Here is a 23,631-nt window from a genome sequence, read left to right as displayed (position 1 = left end):
GCACCTTGAGCAGGACCTGGTGTACAAGGTGGAACGGCGGGAAGGCGTAAAATAATCGGCTCATCCACAAGAGTAGGAAGGCGTCAGAGAGCCCAGGAAGTGGCCTTGGAGGGAGCAAAATGCCAGGCATTTCTGATTGCTGCGTGATGCAAACAGGTCGACCTGGGGAAACCCCCTCTTTAGGGAGATGGAGTGGCTGACATCGGGACAGAGTGACCACTCGTGGGATTGGAAGGACCCGCTGAGATGGTCCGCCAACAGGTTCTGGACCCCTGGAAGAAAAGAAGCTACCAGGTGAATGGAGTGGGCTATGCAGAGCTCCCACAGCCGAATGGCCTCCTGACGGGGGCGGGGGGGAGGAGGAACGGGCCCCCCCTTGCTTGTTGATGTAGAACATGGCCATGGCATTGTCTGTGAGGACCACCACACAACGACCAAGCAAGCTCTCCCAAAAGGCTTGACATGCAAGACGCACCGCCATCAGCTCCTGTATGTTGATATGGAGAGAGAGCTCGGACGGGGCCCATAGACCCTGCCTCTGGATGTCGTCGAGATGGGCGCCCCATCCCAAGGCTGATGGATCCGTCACAAAGGACAAGGAGGGAAGACCACAAAGCGGAGGAAGCGTCTGTGAGCCAGAGGGATTGATATGTGGAAATACACGTCCTTCATGTCGAGGCTGGCGTACCAGTCTCCAAGATCCAGGGAAGGTATGATGGTGCCCAAGGAGAACATGTGGAACTTCAACTTTACCATGAATTTGTTGAGTCCGCGCAGATCCGGAATGGGCTGAAGCCTACCATTTGCCTAGGGGACTAGGAAGTAATGGGAGTAAAAACCCCTGCCCCTTAGCTCCCTTGGAACCTCCTTGATCACCCCCATGGTTAGGAGCCTATGAACCTTCTGAATGAGGAGTTGCTCGTGAGAGTGGTCCCTGAAGTGAGACAGTGGTAGGGTGGGGAGAAAAGAAAATTGGAGAGAGTATCGCCTTTCCACCGTGCGAAGAACCCAACTGTCCATGGTTATGAGGGACCAAGCACAGTGGAAATGGGACAAATGATTCAGGAAGGGTAGGGTAGGATCCTAATCGAGTTCCGGTATATCATCCTAGGACATCCCTTCAAGTGTTTTGTTTAGGACCTGCTGAGGGCTTGGACGGGCCCTGGCTCTGCCCAGACTGGGGGTTGGAGGGTTTCCTCCTGCCACTACGCCCCCGTCTCCTGTAAAAATCCTGCCTCGGCCGAGGAGGGTGGTTGGAGCATTGAGGCTGAGACTTAAAGGGCTTTCGCTGGGTAGCCAGTGTTTGCATGCCCAATTATCTCATTATGACCCTCGAGTCCAGTCTTTGAGGCTTCTGAAGCCTTGAGTCAGTTTTGTCTGAGAACAGGCCTGCACCCTCGAAGGGAAGTTCCTGCAATGTTTCCTGAAGCTCCAGTGGTAAGCTGGATGCTTGCAGCCAAGAGATACGCCGCACTGCGATACCTGAAGAGACGGTCCGAGCGGCCGAGTCTGCGGTGTCCAACAAGGCCTGTAATGAGGTCCGCACCACTGTTTTGCCCTCTTCCACCAGGGCCCCAAACGCCTCTCTGGACTCCGAAGGAACCAGCTCTTTGAACTTTAACATGGAGTTCCAAGAGTTATAGTTGTATCAGCTCAGGAGCGCCTGCTGGTTTGCGATCTGGAGCTGAAGTCCACCCGAGGAGTAGACTTTGCGCCCAAATAAATCGAGGCACTTGGCCTCTAATGATTTGGGCGCCGGGGCTTGCTGACCATGCCGCTCCTCCTCATTCACCGAGGCCACCACCAGTGAACAGGTCTGTGGGTGTGTGTACAAATAGTCATATCCCTTGGAGGAGACAAAGTACTTCCGCTATACCCCTTTAGCAGTCGGAGGAATGGATACGGGCTTTTGCCAGATTGTTCTGGCCATGGTCTGGATGGTTCGGATGAGCGGTAGGGGCCTCTCCAGGGGGCATCACAGCCAATCCACCGGGTGTTGCTAGGGTAAAAATTCTCCGACAGCCATGCACGCGGCGCATGCACACCTAATTGGAATCGATATGAGCAAGCACTCGAAGAACGATCCATGATTTCTTTTTGCGGGGTAGCAACTAATTTAGACCCCATCATTTAGTATGTATAATTGGGATGTTTCCATGTGCATTACTTTGTAATTACCAATATTGAATATCATCTACCATTTTGTTGCTCAGACACCAAGTTTTCTGAGATTTCTTTGTAACTCCTTGTAGTCAGCTTTCAACTTAAGTGTCTTCAGTAATTTTGTATCATCTGTAAGTGTGTCACCTGACTATTTGCCCCTTTTTCCAGATCAATTATGAACATGTTTAACAGCATTGGTCTCAGTATAAATCCCTATTTATCTCTCTCTATTCTGAAAACTGACCATTCATTCCTAACCTTTGTTTCCTGTCTTTTAACCAGTTACTGATCCATGAGAGGACTTCCCTCCGATTCCATCACTAGTGACTCTGCTTAAGAGTTTGTGGTGAGGGACCTTGTCAAAGGCTTTGTCAAAGTTCAAGTACACTATATCCACTGGATCACCCTTGTCCACATTTGTTGACCCCCTTTAAGAATTCTAATAGATTGGTGAGGCATGATTTCCCTTTACAAGAGCCATGCTGACTCTTTCAAAAGATATCATTTTCATCTATGTGTCTGATCATTTTGTTCTTTACAATTTGCCTGGTACTAATGTTAGTCTTACCAGTCTTAATTGCTGAGACTGACTCTGGAGCATTTTTTTTTTTTTTTTTTAAATCCATGGCACCTAAGCTTTCCTCCAGTCACCTGGTACAGAAGCTAATTTAAGTCATAGTTTAAACTATTAGTTCAGTAATTTCTTATCTGAGTTCCTTCAGAACCTTGGGTGAATACAATCTGGTCCTGGTGACTTATTAACGTTTATTTTATCTGTTTGTTCCAAAACCACCTCTATTGACCCCTCAATATGGGACAGTTCCTCAGATGCGTCACCTAAAAAGAATGGCTCGTGTAGAAATCTCCCTCAAGTCCTCCGCAGTGAAGACTAACGCAAAGAATTAATTATCTTCTCCACAGTGACCTTTTCTACCTTTGGCACTCCTTTAGCACCTCGACCATCCAGTGGTGTCACTGATTGTTTGGCAGGCTTTCGGCTTCTGAGGTACTTACATTTTTTGCTGTTAGTTTTTGAGTCTTTGGCTAATTACTCTTCAAATTCTTACTTGGCCTGCCAAATTATACTTTTACATTTGACTTGCCAGAGTTTATGCTCCTTTCAATTTTCCTCCGTAGGATCTGATTTCCAATTTTTCAAGGATGCCTTTTTGCCTCCGATTCTTTCACACTGCTGTTTAGTCCTGGTGGCATTCTTCTATTCTTTTAGTTTGTTGTATACATCTAATTTGAGCTTCTATTATGCTGTTTATTAAAAGTTTTCATGCAGTTTTCAGGCATTTCACTCTTGTGACTGTTCCTTTTAATATCTGTTTAACTAGCTTCCTTATTTTTGTGTAGTTCCCCTTTCTCAAGTTAATGTTACCGTGTTGGGCTTCTTTTAGGTATTTTCCCATCCCAACAAGGATGTAACAATTATATTATGGTTAGTATTATGAGCCATTTAGCTACATTCACTTCTTGGACCACATCTTGTGCTCCTCTTGGAACTAAATCAAGAACTGCCTCTCCCCTTGAGTTCCAGGACTAGCTACTCCAAGAAACGGTCAGTAATAGTGTCTAGAAACTTTATCTCTGCATCCCTTCCTGAGGTGACATGTACCCTGTCAATAAGGGAATAGATGAAATCCCTCATTATTATTGAGTTTTCTATTTTTATAGCCTCTCTAATCTCCCTGAGCATTTCACAATCACCATCACCACCCTGGTCAAGTGATCAGTAGTATACTCCTACTGCTATACTCTTATTCAAGCATGGAATTTCTGTCCATAGAGATCCTATGGTATTGTTTGATTCATTTAAAATTTTACTATATTGGACTATACTTTTCCCCCTCCCTTCCCCCCCATATAGTAGCACTCCCCCACCAGCATGACCTATTTTGTCATTCCTATATATTTTGTACCCTAGTATTTCAGGGTACATCTACACAGCAAAGAAAAACCTGTGGCTGGCCTGGGCCAGGTGACTCGGGCTCAGGCTACAGGGCTGTTCCACTGCTGTGTAGACTTTCAGGCTGGGTTGGAGCCTGAAAGTATGGGACCTGCAGATGCTTCACAGCGAATGAAACTAACAGGGCAATTATTGTGTGATCCATCCCCTGTCACCAAGTCCCAGCTTGTTGAAGTCAGAAGTCTAGGGACCCCAAAATCATTGAGCGGCCTCCCTGACCACCGTGAGTAATAGCCATTAATGGCTGGAGTATTTAGAGACTGACCTGTTGCTTATGTTATATTATTAGAGAGAAGCAGACACTGATGTTGGAAATCAGACGCAAATATATGTACTTTGGTCAATTAGGCTCAGAGATGGAGATAACCTTGGAAAAGTTATTGTGGAAAGAAAGGTGGAGGACATCATGCTAGCGGATGACCAGCAAGGAGATGAAAGGATAATGTATGGCAGATCACTGGAAGGTCAGTTGTTCAATGCTGAAAATTAGCAACAGATTCCAAAAATTCTGCTATGTTCTCAGTGATACTCAGACATTAACAAATGGATTTACTTTCTTATTCATGCTTTAAGTACTGATCTTAGTTTAATCTATAGTTGATTGCATTAACAAATCACTCTAATAAAGCAAGCCTAATTTATGTTCACACCTGTATATGAATGTGTTTTGGATCACAGGAGAAGGCGCTCAAAGTTATGGCAGCTCCCCTTACATAGATGTGGTGCCATGAAGGTAAGCATAACCTTTTCTGAAAAGGGAATAACCGGAGTAAAAATTCAGATGCAATCAAAAATTATATTTAGACTTTGGAATGAAAAAAATATTTTCACCTTCCTAACATGAATACACGTTGCTTTTGTTCAATTTGTACTGGCACACCACGGACTCAAGATTCTATGTGCTGGTGTTGCTTAATATTCTAAAAACTATGCTAACTTTCTATTATGCTCCTGCGAAACTTTATCACATTTTAGCATCGTATTTGTGCTCAGTTGACAAATTAAGAGCCTCTAGTAGGTCATAATTATCCATTACTTGTGGAGTAGCAAACTGTTAAATTTTTATGCTTTCAACTTCAATCAACTGAGAGCTCTTAAAATACAAGTAGTTTAAGTCAGTTAACTGAATCTGCTCACCAAAATGAGCCATCACAAAGAACCTGTTTCTCTCAATGCCTCTTTAGAGCAAAGTGCTCAGTCATTTAAAGCATTCAATCTGATTCTTTCACGCACATTTTCTGAAATCAATGATTTACAGTCACTGGGGTTGACTGGGTTGATCTGGAAAATCTGAAATCCTCCCACAGAGAATCTCCTGGAGCCGATTTAGGTATCAAAGCGGCAGTCTATTAACAATTAAGACCCTTTGTTACTTATTTGTTCCAATAGTACTCTGCCACTTGCAAGCTTTTTGAAAGAACAGTCAGTCCTAAGGAAAGGAATTAGATTGCCTAAATCAATATACATGCTCAGAAGGGTTAAAAATCCTCAGTCATCTCTAACACTCATACAGAAGTTGTACATAGACGATCATTCAGTAGCTCTAAGAAAACGTGAGTTAAATTGGAACTGAGAAAAAGCTACGAAACAAAGCAAAACATGGTCTTCTGCAGCAGATTATATGTGAATACAATTACCTCTGATATACATAAGTTATGCATACTTATTTTTTTAAAAGCAGGTTTCTACGTTACTAAGAAGCATGATTGTAGCAATTTTGCTATAAATGTCACTGTTATCATAGGCCCCAACACATTAATGTTTATACACAAAACCTTAAGAAAACTTATTTGTATATAAAAAGTCTTTGTATTAATAAGGCCTTCAGTTTTTTTCAGAGATCACATAACCCTTTCACAATATTCACATAAGCAGTAATAAACTTACAGCAATACTAGAACTGCGCTATTTGAAGATTGTTTAAAACAGCTATTTGTCAATGATAGCCATCTCAAATTTTTTGTAATTTTTAAAGTCTTTTGTAGTTTTCTGAAGACCTGAATTAAGCATGCCATGCACTCAGGCAAGCTTTACTGATTATTCAGTCAAGTGACAGATTATGTAGCTTATAAAATTAAATATCTGTGTTTTGTATGAAGAGGATAGGGTATGTCTTGGTGTTTCACAATAGTAGCTAGCTCTGCAGCCAAAGTTTCAAATTTCAAAGTAAGGTGGAAGAACTATTTATTGACATCTCACATTTCAAAACTGTTGATACACATGAAAATTTAAGTAAAAAACTTAGCAAATTGCTTACCATCATTTTTTCAAAGAGATCCATAACTTCTTTTTCTGATAAATTCATACAACGTTCATCAAACAATGGTTGGGCAACTGGAAATTCACTCATAGAGGTTTGAGAATCAGGGTGCTGAATGAGAGGTTTCTCTTTTTTTACAGCTGATTTTCTAAAACTTGTTAATCTGTCACGCTGAAAACAAAAAAAGATATCTTTTAAAAATTCCTATATATATGCACAATACGAAAGCAGCATACATGTTTATTAATCAAATTGCATGCTCATGATGCAATAAACATACCAAGGGTTATTTTAAGTAGCAAGGCCAAAAATCAGAGACTGTACTATTTATAAATTCTTAAAACTCCTTGTTCTCATACAATTTTTTTCCCCCATTCAGAATTAAGTTTAATCCACAGTAGTGGCACTGATGTATAGCCTGCATCACCACATTTAATTCCCATTCCCAGATTCACCTACACACCAGTACATTAGGGTCTGAAAAATCTTGCAAGATAGTTGGAATGGGGAGAAGGTCACGTTGCACATCAATTGGTAATGGTCCTTTTAGCCAATTTCTGATGAACAGTGATAAATTCGAAGACAATTGCCCAATCCTCTTTTACCTGAAGAATAGTGATAGGTTTTTGGAGGATAGCTGAAATGGCAAAATTTGGGGGATAATCATGGCTTCATCAGGTGTACACAACATTTCCATATAAGAAAAAAAATTTCCAGAGGAATACAAAATATCTTAAGATTTTGTCACTAACTTTTTATTAGGTGTTGAGTACGGTCTCTTATAATTAGCACATAGTGCCACAAACCAGTTAATCGTTTTACTGCATAGAAACAGCCATTCATAGTTCAATACACTTGACAGACATCAGTAAAAGCATACCATGTGATCTGCAATGAAGGCTCTTAACTAAAACCGAATGGGTTTAGAAGCGCATGCATAATCAGTTAGTTTATTATTACAACAGGAGAAAGAATCATTCCACCAGTTAGAGTGATCTTGTGATCCTTCATTCTAAGGCTGTTTGTTACCATATTACTTAATATACAATTCTACCCTCATAGCTGTTAACAGTTAGAAAACCTGTTATCTTATCCCACTGCCTGAAGAATGGAATACTTGTTATGTCTGCTTTAACATCAATGCAAACAAACCATTTAACAAATCACATTATTGATGTACATTTTATGGAATCAAACAGCCTTAAGAAGATGGACTCAGTAAAACTGTCCATTTCCAACAACAGGCTTAAGCAGCTTATTTAGGTTACAGGTGTATTTTTTGTAGCATTTTTTCATAAAAGTGATTAAGTTCAACTGTTTTATGTATTGTTAAGTAACAAATCAATAGGTTAAAAGTTCAGTTGTCTACAATTAACACTTACAACCGATTCAAGACTCAAATTTGTACTGTAAGACTTACTTTACAAAAACTTGAAACAGGTAACCGTATATAAGCTGCACCCCCTTTGCCTAATGTATTTTTTTTACCTAAATCAAGCATTTGTGGACAGTGACAATCATTTAAAATAGTGGATTTAAAAACAGCTGCGACAGATTGGTATTTTCACCTAAAAAATTTACAATTTTTTTACCACCCACAATTACTGCAAAATATTTGTAGAACCCAACTAGTGAAACATTTAATATCCTTTAAATACAGGCTTCATTGTCCACAACCTTTTGAATAAGATAACATGCACTGTAGATAAAACTTGCCATGAAGACCTTACCACATCATCTGCCAAAGTTTTTATTTGAACGTTCTATTAAAAACCAAAGACAAAAGAAAAAGCAAGTTACCTAACTGGTGTGAAACAAAGAAAAAATTAAGCTCTTGTACATTAATGTGGAAACAGTAACTAAAATTCTCCTTTAGCGAATTTAATAGAAACAAATTGATATTTATGAATGGGTTTGAGCTAGCAAGACAGACAATTATAACCCCTTACAGAGCATTACTTTCCCTTCACCCAGAAAGATGAGTTGTAGGATGTTAAGTTATTAATTTCAAAATAGCATATAACATCAAACTTAAACAGTTTTCATCTAACTCATTCTGGTATACTAGTAACCAGTACAAGAACTGTTATACCTAAGTCTGAGTATACTTAGTTTTACAACTTGAAAATTTGATGACTTAAGATTTGTGTGGAGGAAATCATTGCCAGCATGAGCACACTTCTCTCAGTTTTGCCAGAAGACTCACTCAATCTAGAGACATCTAGCAGTATCAATATTACATTTCCTTAAAAGCTTTATTTTTTTCCTATTACCTGGCTCACATTAAAAAGTAACGTATATTTCAAGCAACTGTCACTACATACTTCTTAAGAACCAAGGAGTTAGTAATGGGCAATGGCTTTGGTAGTTTGAGCAGGAACCATTCCAGAGTTCTAGAGAAAAATGTCACTGTCATTTACATGAGCTATCCAAAACCATAAATGGATAATTACTATAGCCAATTTTCTGCCATGCTGGCAAATATAGTCTCTCCATTAAAGATCCCATATCTCAGAGCACTTCCCATTTATTTTAGTTGCTTTCCCCATCCAGACAATCAAAGCCATATAATTTTATAGGGACTATGTTTTACTCACCCAGCTAGCTTTCTTTCATGTACCAGTCTCCTGCAGATGCTCAGTAGTGCGAATTACAACTTGAGCTAGCTCAGATATGGCTAAGTAAAAAGGTGTGCATCATCAGCATACTATAGCCACTGTAACCCACACAATTAAGCTGCACTGTTAACAGTCTCTCCTACATTAGAAACGAGAGCCTTGACAAGATGGAGCCCTGAAAAACTGAATTTCCTCAGGGAGGAGAAACTGCACACTTTTTGAGAATGTTCAGCAGGGTAGTAGGGGAGCGACCCAAAAACTGCCCTATCATCCACTTGCTATGGTTTGCAACTCAGTCACTACTCCTTCACTGTCTACAGTATCAAAGGGCTGCGGACATTGCTTTACCATGGATATTTCATCTTTCTTTATTGCCAGATCATCCACTGACGCTGCCCTACATTCTCTACCCATGGCAATGATCAAATTGACAAGGATTGATGAGCTATGAAGCCACTAAATATTGTGCCATCAGTAATGGATACTGTGGGAAATAAACCATTAGCTTCTGGAAACTAAAGGGAGTTTCAAAGACAGCAGCACTTGTGATAGCTCAACCAGTGTAGTTAATGCTCCTGCAAGGGCCACTTGCCATTGTACTCCTTAAAGCCTCATGTTCCCAGCAGGGCTTATTGGTTTGACAGACAACCTCCCCTACACTCTCCAGTTTCACATGTACTCTCAAAGTAGCAGCCAATGTTTTACTCAAGTATTTGGAGAATGCCCAGTTACTGGCTCATACAGCTCACCTTGAGTTAGAGTGGATGTTGCGTAACTGCAACCCTGATATTAACAAACTTCATGTTAAAGCAACATTTTGCCAGGAACCAATCCATCCGACTGACTTTAACGTTAATGGTATTTGGATATTGGCAACAGGCATGCCACTTATTCATTTGGGAGGGTTGGGGGGAGGGGGGGAGAGGAAAGGAGCCAGGACCACAGGCAGATCTGCAGCCAGGAGAGGAAGCACCAGGACAGGTCTTTCTTAGCTGCAGCCCTGCAAAACATGCCTGTAGCTGGTGCTCAACACATTCCAATGCTTCCTTACCTGGTGGGAGCACCACAAACTTGCCTGCACACACAGACCTGCTGCCCACACTGGACATAACAGGCTGAGGTGCCCATACCCCACAAAACAGGGAAACCCCTGCTGGAGTCCCAGTGCTTCAGGCTGGGATGGGTGGCTAGGGGGCAGGGTTTTCATTACGCAAGTTCTCAAGTATGACCTACAGATTTAAATTGTATACTGCTTCTGAAAAAGCTACAGAAAACTTCCCAAAACCTAAAATTATTTACTTGATTTTAACCACAGAATTTAATTCTTATTTATGTGGCTTTTCTCAAAGACTTTAGAAAACTGTTAATTTTATTAACTAATGACAGTAAAAACAGTTTGAAATGGGAATTCATTTTATTCATGAAGTTTATAATGGTTTCTTAACACTAAAGTTAGTTGTTTAGGAGCATCTAGAAGTAACTTTTCAATTCTCCCTCTTGGCCCTGCAACTAAATTGACATAGTTCTCACTTGGATATTTCAATAATACCTCAGCAAAACCAGTGAATACCACACTACATATTCAGTATTTTGAAAATTCAAATTACAGGCCCGAATTTCCATTAACTCATACCTCAAAGGGGATATTTTTACTTGGCAATTATTATTTTTGAGATATTTCACAACAGTAAAGCTACAATCTAAAGGTTTTCATTTTAACGGATTTCCATGGGTGTACCGACTGAGAAATGATTTATTGTGCACTTCTGAAAGAGACCAGTTCCATTTAGGTATTTAAACATAGACTTAATTTTAGCCATTTAGATTTGTCAACTTTGGTCTTAGAAAGGTTAACTATCACTCCTTATGTGACAGTAATGGTTTTGTCCTCAGTAGCTGAAGTCATAATATATTGATGGATCTGCTTCCATGCATGTTAGTAGTCCAGAATACGTGTACAGTTAAACCAAAGTTATCCAATCAAAGTTATCCAATCAAATCCAAACCTAAATGCGTCTTCCTAGACATTCCCTGATCTACTTACATATCTGGATGTTTCAAATGAGTAGTTTCTAGGTATGATTTGATGATTTTTCATACCTTGCCCAAGGTCTTACAGCATAGCTGCTCTGTCCCTTCTCTCCGGGAGAACATACAGACAGACAAAGGGGAAGTTTTCTCCCAATTTTAAGAAGTTCTAGCCTTCCCATTGGCTCTTTTGGTCAGGTGCCCACTCCCTTCCTTTAACCTATGGACTTTTTAACCCTTTACAGGTAAAGCAAATAGAGAACAGCTACTAATAGGGATTTGATAGCTAAGTGGCTAGGTGGGGTCCATAAAAGGGAGCTACCCACTCCCCTTCATTTATCACATCCCATAATACTGTTTCCCATTTTTTGCCTCCTGAAGAATTAGCTTACTTTGTCATAATTTCCCATTTTCTTCAGTACAATTTTTTCTATTTTTTTTTTTTCTCAATGGGTTCCAAATTATTTTTATCTGGATTAACACACTTTCTTCTCTTCCATACCAATAAAGACTATAATGAGACCAAAAGACCTATGCAGTACCCCTTTACCAGTCTCATAAAAAGTACGAGTGACTTATTACTCTGCCTACACTCTGTGCCAAGTTTCAGTCTAATTAATTTTGTAATAGAATTTAATGTAGCACTATATCACATCAATAACGTATCTAAGATTTAATAGGTTATAAAGGACATTAGTTTTGCCTTATTAAGCCCACAATTGAATCCTACTTTTTACTACACTTTTGGGGGGGAGGAAGGGGGAAAGAGGTATTTGTTTGTTTTCAAGTAATACTGGTTCTGCTCATTGTAAAGCTTGTATTTTAATGAGAAAGTCATTTTTCATAGAAGGCAAATGACCAGTACAGAGAACAAAACCAAGGTTCCTTGATATTTTGATGGCTATTATCAACAATATTTTGAAGGTGCCAGAAATCCCAGCATATAACTAGGAGTTTTTAAATGCTTTCTAGAACTTTGGAGTTTCTTTATTCAATTGGAGTATCTCCAGGATGTTTAAGCAAGTGGACAGCATGTTTTTTCCCCTCATATTCAAGTGTTTTCTCTCAATTCTTTCTCTTCTCTATTTTCTTCATGCTTGTCTACATGCCACTCAAGAGAGCGAATCACTCAAAGAGCAGGCCAACTGACTCCAGCTAAAGGTCACTGTAGCGGGGTGGTTACCCCATTCCTGACCGGAAGGGCTTAAAACAGCCCTGGGAGAAGGCTGTGGCAGGGAAAGCAGCTACTAGGCTGATTGGGGAAGCAGCTGCACCTGGGCCATGCCCCAATCAGGCCTCAGCTGGCCCTATATAAGAGGCTGGGAGCCAGGAGCTCAGCAGTCTCTCTCTAGCTGTAGAGGGAGATCAAGTTGGCTGCAGGGACCTGAGCAGAGCAGGGCTGGGGAAAGGCAGAGGAGCTGGGGAGCTCCAGCCTGGAAAGCCCCAAGCTGTGCCCTAGCAGAAGGCCAATGGGTACTGGGGGTTGCAGAGGGCAGCCCAGGGGTAGGCAAAGGCAAACCCAACCTTGCCAGTGATGAGTAGGCTGATACTCCAGACTGCCCCAGGGCACGGGAACCAGACACTGACTGGCAGTAGCCTTATACTGAGGTAAGGTAGGGATAGTGGGTGGGAGACCCTGAGACAAAGGGGCTACTGCCAAGAGGCAGCACCTCAGATAATGGGGCACCGGGTCTGGGAGGGAGACAGGGGCCAAGTGGCAGCGGGACACTGGCCTGCAGAAGACGCTTCGGAGGCTGGACGAGCTAATTCCCAGAGACAACCAGCAGGAGGTGCCGCAGGGGTGAGTCCCACTCGTAATAGTCACCCTCCACCAACCTTGTGCCCTGCATCCTATTTTGTTATGCTTCATCACCTCCACATCTCTGGCTTCTTTGTTCATCTCTTTTCATTTTTACTTTCATAAAAAACTCTCAAGTCTGGGATAATCACCAAAGAGCTAAAGTGTCACTCAAGAGGCTGTCCACTTAGTATTTTTCCCCCTGTACAGCTCCCCCTTTGTTTTAATAATTGCATCAGTACCACATTCTCCAAACATTTAGGGTCATCACTTGGGAAAACAATAAAAGGATTTAACTAAAGGGAAAAAGATATCAGTGAAGTTTTGTATATTCTGTTGTAAGCAACTCTTGTGATAGAAGATTCAGTAAACCATAATGCATCCAGAAAACTGGATTTCAGTGTAATCTCCACCAATGGGGCAGGAGCATCTGTTAGAGGTATGGGCATACTCATTTTTGGTTTAATTTCCTTTCAGTATGTCATAAATCAGTAATGATTAAGTCTCATTTTTTCCCTTTGCCATCACACAATAAAATGGACCGAACCTTTCTGAAAAATTAATTTTTTACAAAAGCTATAAGGCACTGTCCAAAACATGTAGCTATTACCTTCTTACAACCAAGTTATCTGAACAAATTTTTAATGCATCCAGCAATGAAGATCGAATACTTGAAGCTTAAAGTTACGCAGAAACCACATTTTGTTAAAAATTATACAAAAAAAAAATTATCACAAAAGTAGTGCCATAAGAAACTAGCACTATTGTGGCATTCTTTACCCAACTGTAGCCTTTAAATTAAGTAATAATGCCTTCATAATTAAGGCAAACAAAATCTGTATTTCTATTGACGTTTCAATAATGGTTTCAAAAATTCAAAAATGAAGCCTCACACTAAACAATAGACAGTCTACCAAATAAATTAATTAGGATCCCTAGTCTAAGTCAATTGTGTGTTAAAGAATTATGAATGAAAATTAACGAACCTTTTAAAAATTCCTGTGTCCATGCGGGGTTTTGTATAGACAGATCACCCAACATACTACTTGTAGTATTACTAGATGCATATTCCATTTTAAAAGCTAGAATAGGTTACCTCCATCCTTCTGTCTTTGTGAAACTGACTGGGGAAAGCATTTTAATTTAACAGTTGTCTCCCAGACTGAGTATAGTCTCACAGCAGTGGTTACCAGCATGGTTCAGGGGCAACCACTGGTAAGACCATTTTTTGCCTCATTAACCCAATAAGATTTCACACTGTTCCACTCAGGATCTCTGTCTTCAAAGGAGTTTTTCCAGTGTCTCATAGAATGGAGCCCTAATCCTGATCAGGAAGGTTTTGAGTGATACCATAAAACAAATAAAGATTGGCAGGAAATGGGCATCTGGTTCTTTTAACATGACCACTATCAACCGGTACAAACATAATAAATATTTTTCAATTTTCTCAGTGAAAATAAGTTTCCATGGTTCTGAACTATATAGTCCACAAACAGCATGCACGGCATTTTAAAAAGGATTGCTATCCACCAGCTCTGGCACATGGGAACCCATTACGTTGCTGGATTTAAGTTGGCTGATGGAAGCATATCAATGTGTTTTATACATTTAGCGCCAGAAATCCAAAAAAATCTGTGCAACGCTTCAATCAACTGTGCCAGGCAGAAGTGTCCCTATTCCAAATAGCTTACAAGATTAAAGGTACAAGGAGATACAGTATGAAGAGTGGTTTTTTTTACAATATGATGTAGCTCAGAAGCCTAATGTGAGAAGTTAGCGGTTCCCACAAGCGTAATTTCAACTTGGATGCATTACATTTGGTCCCTACTTTTCCAAACACTAATTCTGTATTTATACAGCTACCTTATTAAATAAGGCCTTGCTTTTTACTAAAATTGAAAGAAGCATAGATCAACTGCACATACGGGCATGGCTAATTGAAGTGCCTAGTGAAAGTCACTACAGTGAATGAGGCAAGGCTTCTGTACAACCATTACATGGCATTCCATGCACTTTTTTTTTTTTTTGGATGCACACCGAGTCAGTACTCTATCTTAACTTTTACTTTCTTTAAGGCATGAAATGTTATGATAATGACAAAGACAGTACACATGTATAAAGACAGTTCTATCCAGTGAGTGTTAAAAGCCTAGAGAAATCAAGCAGATAGAAGTAAATATATTATCAGCAGTGGAAATATTTTGAGGTACAAAAAGATTGTAAATTAAACACAATTTTCAGCTAGCTTCCACTAGTCAATACAACTGATTTTGTACAACCCTATCCTCTAATATTCAACTTTCATGTTTGACCTAATCTGACTTTTAACGGGTACCCAGAAATCACCTACTACAGGACAGGCCCAACAAGGACAATAACAGAACACCACTGGCCATCACATACAGCCCCCAGCTAAAACCTCTCCAGCGCATTATCCACGATCTACAACCTATCCTGGAAAATGATCCCTCACTCTCACAGACCTTGGGAGGCAGGCCAGTCCTCGCTTACAGACAACCCCCCAACCTGAAGCAAATACTCACCAGCAACTACACACCACACCACAGAAACACCAACCCAGGAACCTATCCCTGTAGCAAACCTCGTTGCCTACTCTGTCCCCATATCTACTCTGGCAATAGCATCAGAGGACCCAACCATCTCAGCCACACCATCAAGGACTCATTCACCTGCACATCCACTAATGTTATATATGCCATCATGTGCCAGCAATGCCCCTCTGCCATGTACATTGGCCAAACCGGACAGTCCCTCCGCAAAAGAATAAATGGATACAAATCGGACATCAGGAATGGTAACATACATAAGCCAGTAAGTGAGGGGACATGATAGCAGTTTTCAGGTATCTAAAAGGGTGTCATAAGGAGGAGGGAGAGAACTTGTTCACCTTAGCCTCTAAGGATAGAACCAGAAACAATGGGTTTAAACTGCAGCAAGGGAGGTCTAGGTTGGACATTAGGAAAAAGTTCCTGTCAGGGTGGTTAAACACTGGAACAAATTGCCTAGGGAGGTTGTGGAATCTCCGTCTCTGGAGATATTTAAGAGTAGGTTAGATAAATGTCTATCAGGGATGGTCTAGACAGTATTTGGTCCTGCCATGCGGGCAGGGGACTGGACTCGATGACCTCTCGAGGTCCCTTCCAGTCCTATAATCTATGAATCTATGAATCTCCCTGGTCATTCTATTACAGATTTAAAAGTCACTATCATTGAACAAAAAAACTTCAGAAACAGACTTCAAAGAGAAACAGCAGAACTAAAATTCATTTGCAAATTCAACACCAATTAATCTGGGCTTGAATAGGGACTGGGAGTGGCTGGCTCATTACAGAAGAAGCTTTTCCTCTCCTGGAATTGACACCTCCTCATCTATTATTGGCAGTGGACTACATCCACCCTGATTGAATTGGCCCTGTCAACACTGGTTCTCCACTTGCAAAGTAACTCCCTGCTCTCCATGTGTCAGTATATAATGCCTGCATCTGTAACTTTCACTCTATGCATCCGAAGAAGTGAGGTTTTTACTCACGAAAGCTTATGCCCAAATAAATCTGTTAGTCTTTAAGGTGCCACCAGACTCCTTGTTGTTTTTTTACTTTTAACGTTGAGGTACATGCTAACATCAAGCGTTAGACCCTTGAAGCAGCTTCCAACATTGGCAACTGAACAAATTTAAATCAAGGACTAGAAAAATAAGCTCCCTTTTCAATACTTGTCCACAAAATCACTTAAGCCAACCAGTGGTTGTGGTCTGTCCAGGAGAAGACTGTTCCATGGTCTCCCCCCCTTATTGTGGTGTAGGGCATGAATGAGGCTGTTACAATAATCTGAGTACATAAGGTTCATTAAAGATAAGGGACTTGCAGTACCAAACCAGAGGCACCCCATAACATGATTGCTTCCAACACAGACACAGGCCACCTGATTGCAGGTGGGCAGGACAAACTATTGATGCACATATTTTAATGCCAGACATACTATTATCATTCTATCTAGTTTGCTTCATAACAGAAGCCACTGAATTTCAAACAGTTCCTGCATCAAGGCCATAACTCCTAGCTGAGCTGTAATGCTACATACCACCTTTTATAAAGACATCTAATCTTGATTCAAAGACTAAATGATGGATTTTTTTGTCACATCCCTGAGGTAAACTGTTCCAATGGTTAATTACCAATGTTAAAAATTTGTGGCTTATTTCTATTCAGAATAGTTTTCCAGTCATTGGATCTTCCATACCCTTGTCTGTTAAATTAAGCCTCCATTTACCATTAGAATTTTTCTCCCAGAGATGCCTCAACCTTTTCTCAAGTTAAATAGGTCAGTGTTTCTCAACAAGCGATCCGTGGACTGGTGCTGGTCCCTGAGATTTCCCTGACAGTTTAGGAAGGCAGCAAGCCAGTTCCTGGCCTCAAAAAGGTTGAGAAACACTGAACTAGGTATACTGAGCTTTTGTCACACTGATACACAGTATTTTCAGACATCTAATATTCTTGTAGCTCTTTTCTGAACCGTTTCCTATTTGTCAACATCCTTTATGACATTCAGACACCAGAACGGAACAACATTTTGATTCAATGTGGCAGACCACAATTCCAGACCCAAGTTTAGTCTTTAGGCCAAGAGTAGGCTCAGAATGAGTATAATCACACCACAGATGTAACAAAAACAGATCTTGAAGACAGAGCCAAGCCGCCACTACCAAAGATGTTATGCAAGAAGAGGAATGAGGGTTGGGGGGTTCCCAGATAGTTCATACCTAAAGACACAACACCTGCTGCTACTCTGGATAGATTGCCTTCTCCCCAAGACAGATACCATCTAGATCCAATGACATTGATAGATCCAAAAGTACAGAGCTGTGAGGCATGAGGAGCATAACTGCAAGAGCTATGTCCCTATCTTCCTTCATATCATAAAGCGTACATGTTCCTGCCATATCTCTGGGCAAACAGTTCCTTATTCTGTGTTTTAGTTGAGTGCTTAGACCTGTTTCTAATAGCAATATAGATGACTATCTCTAAGAGGATCACACTTATGGATCCAAATACTTGTATTTTCTTCTACAAACTTCTGTGACAGTCAATTTTGAGACCTCTGCATTAGACTCACATGACCTCCATTAAGAAAGTTTTAGCCTATTGTTCACATTGGGGGAGGCTCAACTATTTCCTCCCAGCGCCCTTTTCCAATGCCACTTTACCAGTCTGATAAAAACCATATAATCAGTTTAAATTTACTTGAAAATTAACGTTTAATACACCACCACCACAAAGCAGTGGCAGAGAAGGGAAGAGACTGTTCAGACCTGCTGCCTGTGAAAGCAAATACAATAAGACATTAAGAGCAACTGGGGACAGACCCTCTGCAGCATCACACACAACTTGCTAACTGTAAGCAAATCAGCAATGCATTCTAGAAAGACTCTAATGTTTACCATGCCGAAGCACACACTCCCAAGTATGTTTATGTGAAAAGTCAGCCCTCAACTGATGATTCCCATTTTCTATAGCACAGAAGTTCTTCACTGTTGCTACCACTTAGAAGCCACTTAATCTCAAGTATGTTCAGCACATCACAATGGTCATATTCCATTCTTTTTTCAGTTTACATTCATGTATGCCATAATCTAATTTCACACCACTAAATTAAACCTGCACCTCTAACCTAAAAGTGATGCAGCACTGATTCATCCCTGTTGAGCATCTGTTTGTTGTAACCACGGTTTGAAAGCCTGTTCTGTTTTTCTACTTCTGTTTGTACACCTTTGTACACCATGAATATGTAATCCAGTCACCAACATGACCAGGTCCTTCACTCACCTTTTGCTACAGTACTCAGAGTTTATAGTAACGTTAACATGAGAAAAATTATGTTTTTCCTTGCCTTTAATTAGGACTGCTAAACTTTTGATGGCAGGAAACAAATCTAATGCTAAATCTATGTTGCCATATAAAATACATAATTCAGCTTAATAAGCAAATTATTGCAGTAGGCATCCCTGAAGTGTGACTTCCATTAAGGTTTAGTTCCATTAATAGGACTGAGGTGAACAACTGAGCTGGAATTAGTTTTCAGCTGAAAGGATACGGAGCTGTTATCACTGTATCAATAGGCAAATTAACACTAATTAACAATTGCTGAAATTTAGTGAAATTGACTGCCATTCTTAACACTGCACATATGGGTAAGGCAGACATTTTCACAAGAAAAACAAGGAGAGTTAACTGCTTTAACAGAACTGAAGCAACAAAGAATTAATTCATTTCCTTCAAATCCAATTCAGTCTACACAGATTGACATTTGCATCCATAGAACTAAATACTGTGATCATCTCAAACCACTAACGACAATCTGAACCAATGAGCCTAGACTTCTGTAATTTTGGAAACATTTTGCAAGCTAGGCAATATTGGAGCTTTGTACTGATTTTACCATTTGGACTTCCCCTACAAAGTGAAATATTACACATTTACTGGAAATCAATTTTGCTTTCACAGTACTAATTCACGTACACCGATAAGCTGGTTGAGACTGGGCACCTTTGAAATCGATAACAGGCCTCACACTGCTGTTGGCTACTCAAGAAAAACTCTTGTGCAACAGTACCCTCTTCTGAGCATGAACAATGACAGAAACCCGAAGAATGATGTCATCTTAAGTTGTTTCACATATTTGCATATTCAACAGAGGCTTCCCTCCAAGTTCTATCCACTCTCCACTGAACAGGCAAGTGCCTTAGTTGAATCACTCTTGCTCCAGAAAAAGCAAGAACATGTTTTCTAGACACAAGCTCTGCATTCATTTCAAAGCTATCTAGCAGTTTTAAAATCTGTTTGAGGGACCAAGAAACACTCGTTTCGCCTTCTAGCCAGTCTTTTGAATTTGGAGGTTGCAAGGTCAAGAATACACCAGATGCCTTTCTTCCCAGCCTCAAAATAGCACAGAAGCTAGTTAGTTAGTTCTCATGGTGTTGGTGGGACAGTACAGAGGCCCCCGAGTGCATATGTATTCATGAAATTCTGTCCTGAGCCAAATCTAGTGTATTACAGAGTAAGATGCTTGTGGGGTACCGATCACATCTTACGTCTTCCATGGGGAAGAATCTTTCCCCTTCTGTTTTCATTGGGAACAAGTCAAAGATGATTCTCCATGCGAAGTTTGTATGCATTTGGAGCACATGACCATACCATCTTAAGTGTTGTACAACCATTTGACAAAGTGGGACCTGTTTAGTTAGAAAACTGATATCTTCATTCTACTTGAATTTCTACAATTTGATGTTTTCCAGCATTCAGAGATGTTTCATCCAAATGGATGTCCAACTTCTTTTCCAATCTTCACAATGAGGGACCATATTTCAGTCCCATAGGCCAGAATACTGACCACTGAAGCATAATATATCCTCAACTCCATCTCTCTACCTATCAAGGTGTTTGGTTTGCAAAAGATATTCTCAACTACGTGCCCTGTTATTGATTCTTTTGCAATGTCGGCTCCAAGTTCTCTCTTGCTGCCACCCATCTTACTGACAGAGCTGAGATAAGTAACGTCAACAGTCTTGACCGGATGGCTGCCCATAAAGATGCTAGAGCCTGCAGTGTGTTCAAAAATCACCCACCAGAAGAACGTTGGATATACTTCAATAAATTTTCAGGCAGACTTTTGTGGCTGAGCTTTCCAGGGCTGTAAGTGCTACAACTAACTCATTAGTTTCACAATAGTGAAACATCATCAATAAAATACATAGTAAATAAAGGCATTTTGGCATATATTTCGATGAGAACTTGGTTAACATCCATTTTATAGAGACCAGGTGGGTGAGGTAATATCTTTTATTGGACTAGGCAGTGCATAGCTTGGTTCAAATGGCAATAAGAAAACCTTAGAAACTAGTTTTGTGCATGAAAGCTACCAGCTGGGAATGAAATGGGACACATGGGTCACCTACTTTCTAAGAAGCAAAGCACAACATTTATGATCAGTAAACCAGAACGGACGGCTGTGGGTTTGAACTCAATACCTCCAGCCTATCAAGATCTAATAGAAGACATTAAAACCTTGATCACACTGACTCATATCTGCAGAGCACAGGCTTGAAGAATCTCTTTCTTTAGTTTTACAGACCTTGCCACACCCTTCCTGGAGAGAGGTCAGCTTTATCTCAGTCTTTAAAATCAATGTCTTCACCCTAGCACTACAAAACAAACTATGGAACATTTTCTGTAATACTGAAAAGATATATTTCTTAAGCAAGTGAATCACATAGTTAGAATAACTATCCAAGTTCTCTAATGAATACTTTGTCATGAGATAACAAGACCTAGGATATGTCTACACTGCAGGCACTACAGCCGCACAGCTACAGCATTGCAGCTGTACCACTGTAGAGAAGCATCTATGCTACATTGATAGAAGGGATTTTTCCGTCAATGTAGGTAGTAAACCACCTCTTAAAAAGGCAGCAACTAGGTAGATGGAAGAATTCTTTTATCAGCCTAACTGCAGCTACAGTGGGGATTAGGTGACCCTAACTATGCCAAGCAGGCTGTGACATTTTTCACAGCTCTGAGTGATGTACCCAGGTTAACCTAAGTATTAGGCGTATACCAGACCTTACTATGCCTTAGCTGAGGATCCTGACTGGGATCACTGTCAGATAATCTGCAACTCATGCCCTCTGCATCCATGCAGCACTGAACACTGAAGGCACTCTGCACTCAAATCACTGAACATGTTTCTATAGTTATGAGTGAGCTGAGTTTTACTTGGATAGAATGAGTTGTTAAAAATTCTGTAGATCCTCCACAGATTTATGGCATTTAGTTTGAGTTTTAAATGAGTTCTGTAATTTTAGAAGTAAACCCATTAGTTTGTGAATTAGATTGTAAAATCATGTCCTCTAGTTTAGCAGTTTGTCAAATCTTTGTCCCAAATATCTTACATGAAACAACACAAAGTCTTCAGTTCCCATATTGTCAGCACATTGACAATATGAGCTCAAGTTACATTTCAATTTGATAATTAATGGTCTTTTTGGTGCAATTGTTTTTAACTTCATCTTCAGCAAGAGATGATACTGCTTTCAAATAATTTCATGAGCAACTGTCATCTTTGAAAATGGCTATTACCCTATTCTCAAGGGAGTTAGGGCCACATATTACCACAGGCAAAGACAGAATAGTTCTGTATAGCTCGAAAGCTTGTCTCTAACAATAGAAGTGGGTCCAATAAAAAAAAATATTACCTCCTTCACCTTGTCTAATAGACAGTCACATCTCCACTCACCTGCTGCACACAGGGCTGCTTTCCTGTGGGCAGCCTATTGCCACAGTCCCATTGATAGCAATGGGAAACAGCTGCTATTTTCTGAAAGGTAATTCACTTTCTCTGAAGTAAGAAGCTATTCTTCCTTCCTCTTACTTCCCAAATCTATCTTTGGCACAGTCACCAGTTGGCAGCATTACATAATTTACAACTTGTAAAGTAGTGTTGAAGTGCTTTTCTGGATATTTCAGTTATCCAAAGTTCCATTTAGATCAAGGGTTCCAATTTTTTTTTCCCTGAGGCCCACCAGGCCCCCCTGCCTTCCCCAGCCATCCCCGGCTGCCTCCTCCCACCCCCATTACTCCGAGCTCCCTTCCGTGGCCTCACACCCCCAGGCCCAGCCCACTCCTTGCCTCTTGACAAAAGCAGCCAGAGAGCAGCAGCTGCTGGCTGGGTGTCCAAGATGGGATGCACAGGGAGGAGCTTCTGAGTCCAGGGGCTCCCCCTGGTCCTACACCCTCTGAGCACCGTGCCCACAGTAAGGGGTGGCCATGGGGCTGGCCCGTTGGCTCAGCAGGGGCAAGCCCTGCTGCCTGAGCCTCCCTGCCAGGCTGACAGCTCCAGGCAGCATTGCCCACCCCCCACCCAGTTAGCCAAGGGCTCCAGCCCCAAGATCACCCACACTCACCCTCCCACCTCCAACAGCCATGGACTGCAGCTTGGAACAGGAAAAACAGTGAATCCTCCAGCCACCCTTGGAGCCACTACCCCTCAGGGACAGCCCCTTCTCTCCCATCCACCAGCTCCGCCTCACCCCCTGCCACTCTCCAGAGCTGGGCTCCTCTGGCCCTGAGCGGGAGTCATTACCGTCTGTCACTCTGCCAGTGTATACACTTTGGGGGGGGGGGCAATACCCCCCATGCCACTCCCCTCAAACTCCACCCAGGGAAGACCACCTGGGACGGTCACAGCCCCACCTTTGGGAACCCCTGACTTAGATGAAGCTGTTGCAAATAGCAATAAGGTATGCACTCTGCTAAAACTGATTTTGTACATTGTTGGTGCCACGAACTAGGCTGAGATTTCCATGAAGTGACTGCCTGCATTCTGATTGTGACCACCTGATCCATGACTGTTGTGTACATAATTACATCAAGTACCATTTCAAACATACCTAAACTCCATGTCACTAATTTATCCTTCACTAGGAAGGCAATTTGCAAGGCACCAGGGGTATGTCTACACTACCGGCCGGATCGGCAGGCAGTGATTGATCTAGCAGAGATTGATTTATCATGTCTAGTCTAGACACGATAAATTGATCCCTGAGTGCTCTCCCGTCGACTCCTGTACTCCAGCTTGGCAAGAGGCGCAGTCAGAGTCGACTCACCATAGTGAAGATACCACAGTAAGTATATTGACTTCAGCTACGTTATTCATGTAGCTGGAGTTGCATAACTTAGATCGATTCTTCCCCCCCCCCCCCCCCCCCCCCCCCCCCCCC

General features: G+C 41.2%; 1 protein-coding gene across 5 annotated transcripts in view; it reads right to left on the bottom strand.

The window, feature by feature from the left end:
• Positions 1–23,631, bottom strand: part of DIAPH2 (diaphanous related formin 2) — an 874,039-nt gene that overhangs the window by 829,620 nt on the left and 20,788 nt on the right. For 4 of the 5 annotated variants that reach the window (XM_034781186.1, XM_034781187.1, XM_034781191.1 and 1 more), the window contains exons 2-3: positions 8,126–8,158; positions 6,393–6,566 (exon numbers count right to left, since the gene is read on the bottom strand). In XM_034781186.1, coding sequence (XP_034637077.1) covers positions 6,393–6,566; positions 8,126–8,158 — 207 coding nt within the window. The remainder of the gene's footprint in view (positions 1–6,392; positions 6,567–8,125; positions 8,159–23,631) is intronic. The other variant, XM_034781188.1, reaches the window with a different exon arrangement.

This window comes from Trachemys scripta, chromosome 9 (assembly GCF_013100865.1).
Source record: "Trachemys scripta elegans isolate TJP31775 chromosome 9, CAS_Tse_1.0, whole genome shotgun sequence".
NCBI lineage: Eukaryota > Metazoa > Chordata > Testudines > Emydidae > Trachemys > Trachemys scripta.
This window is presented reverse-complemented; position numbering and strand designations above follow the sequence as displayed.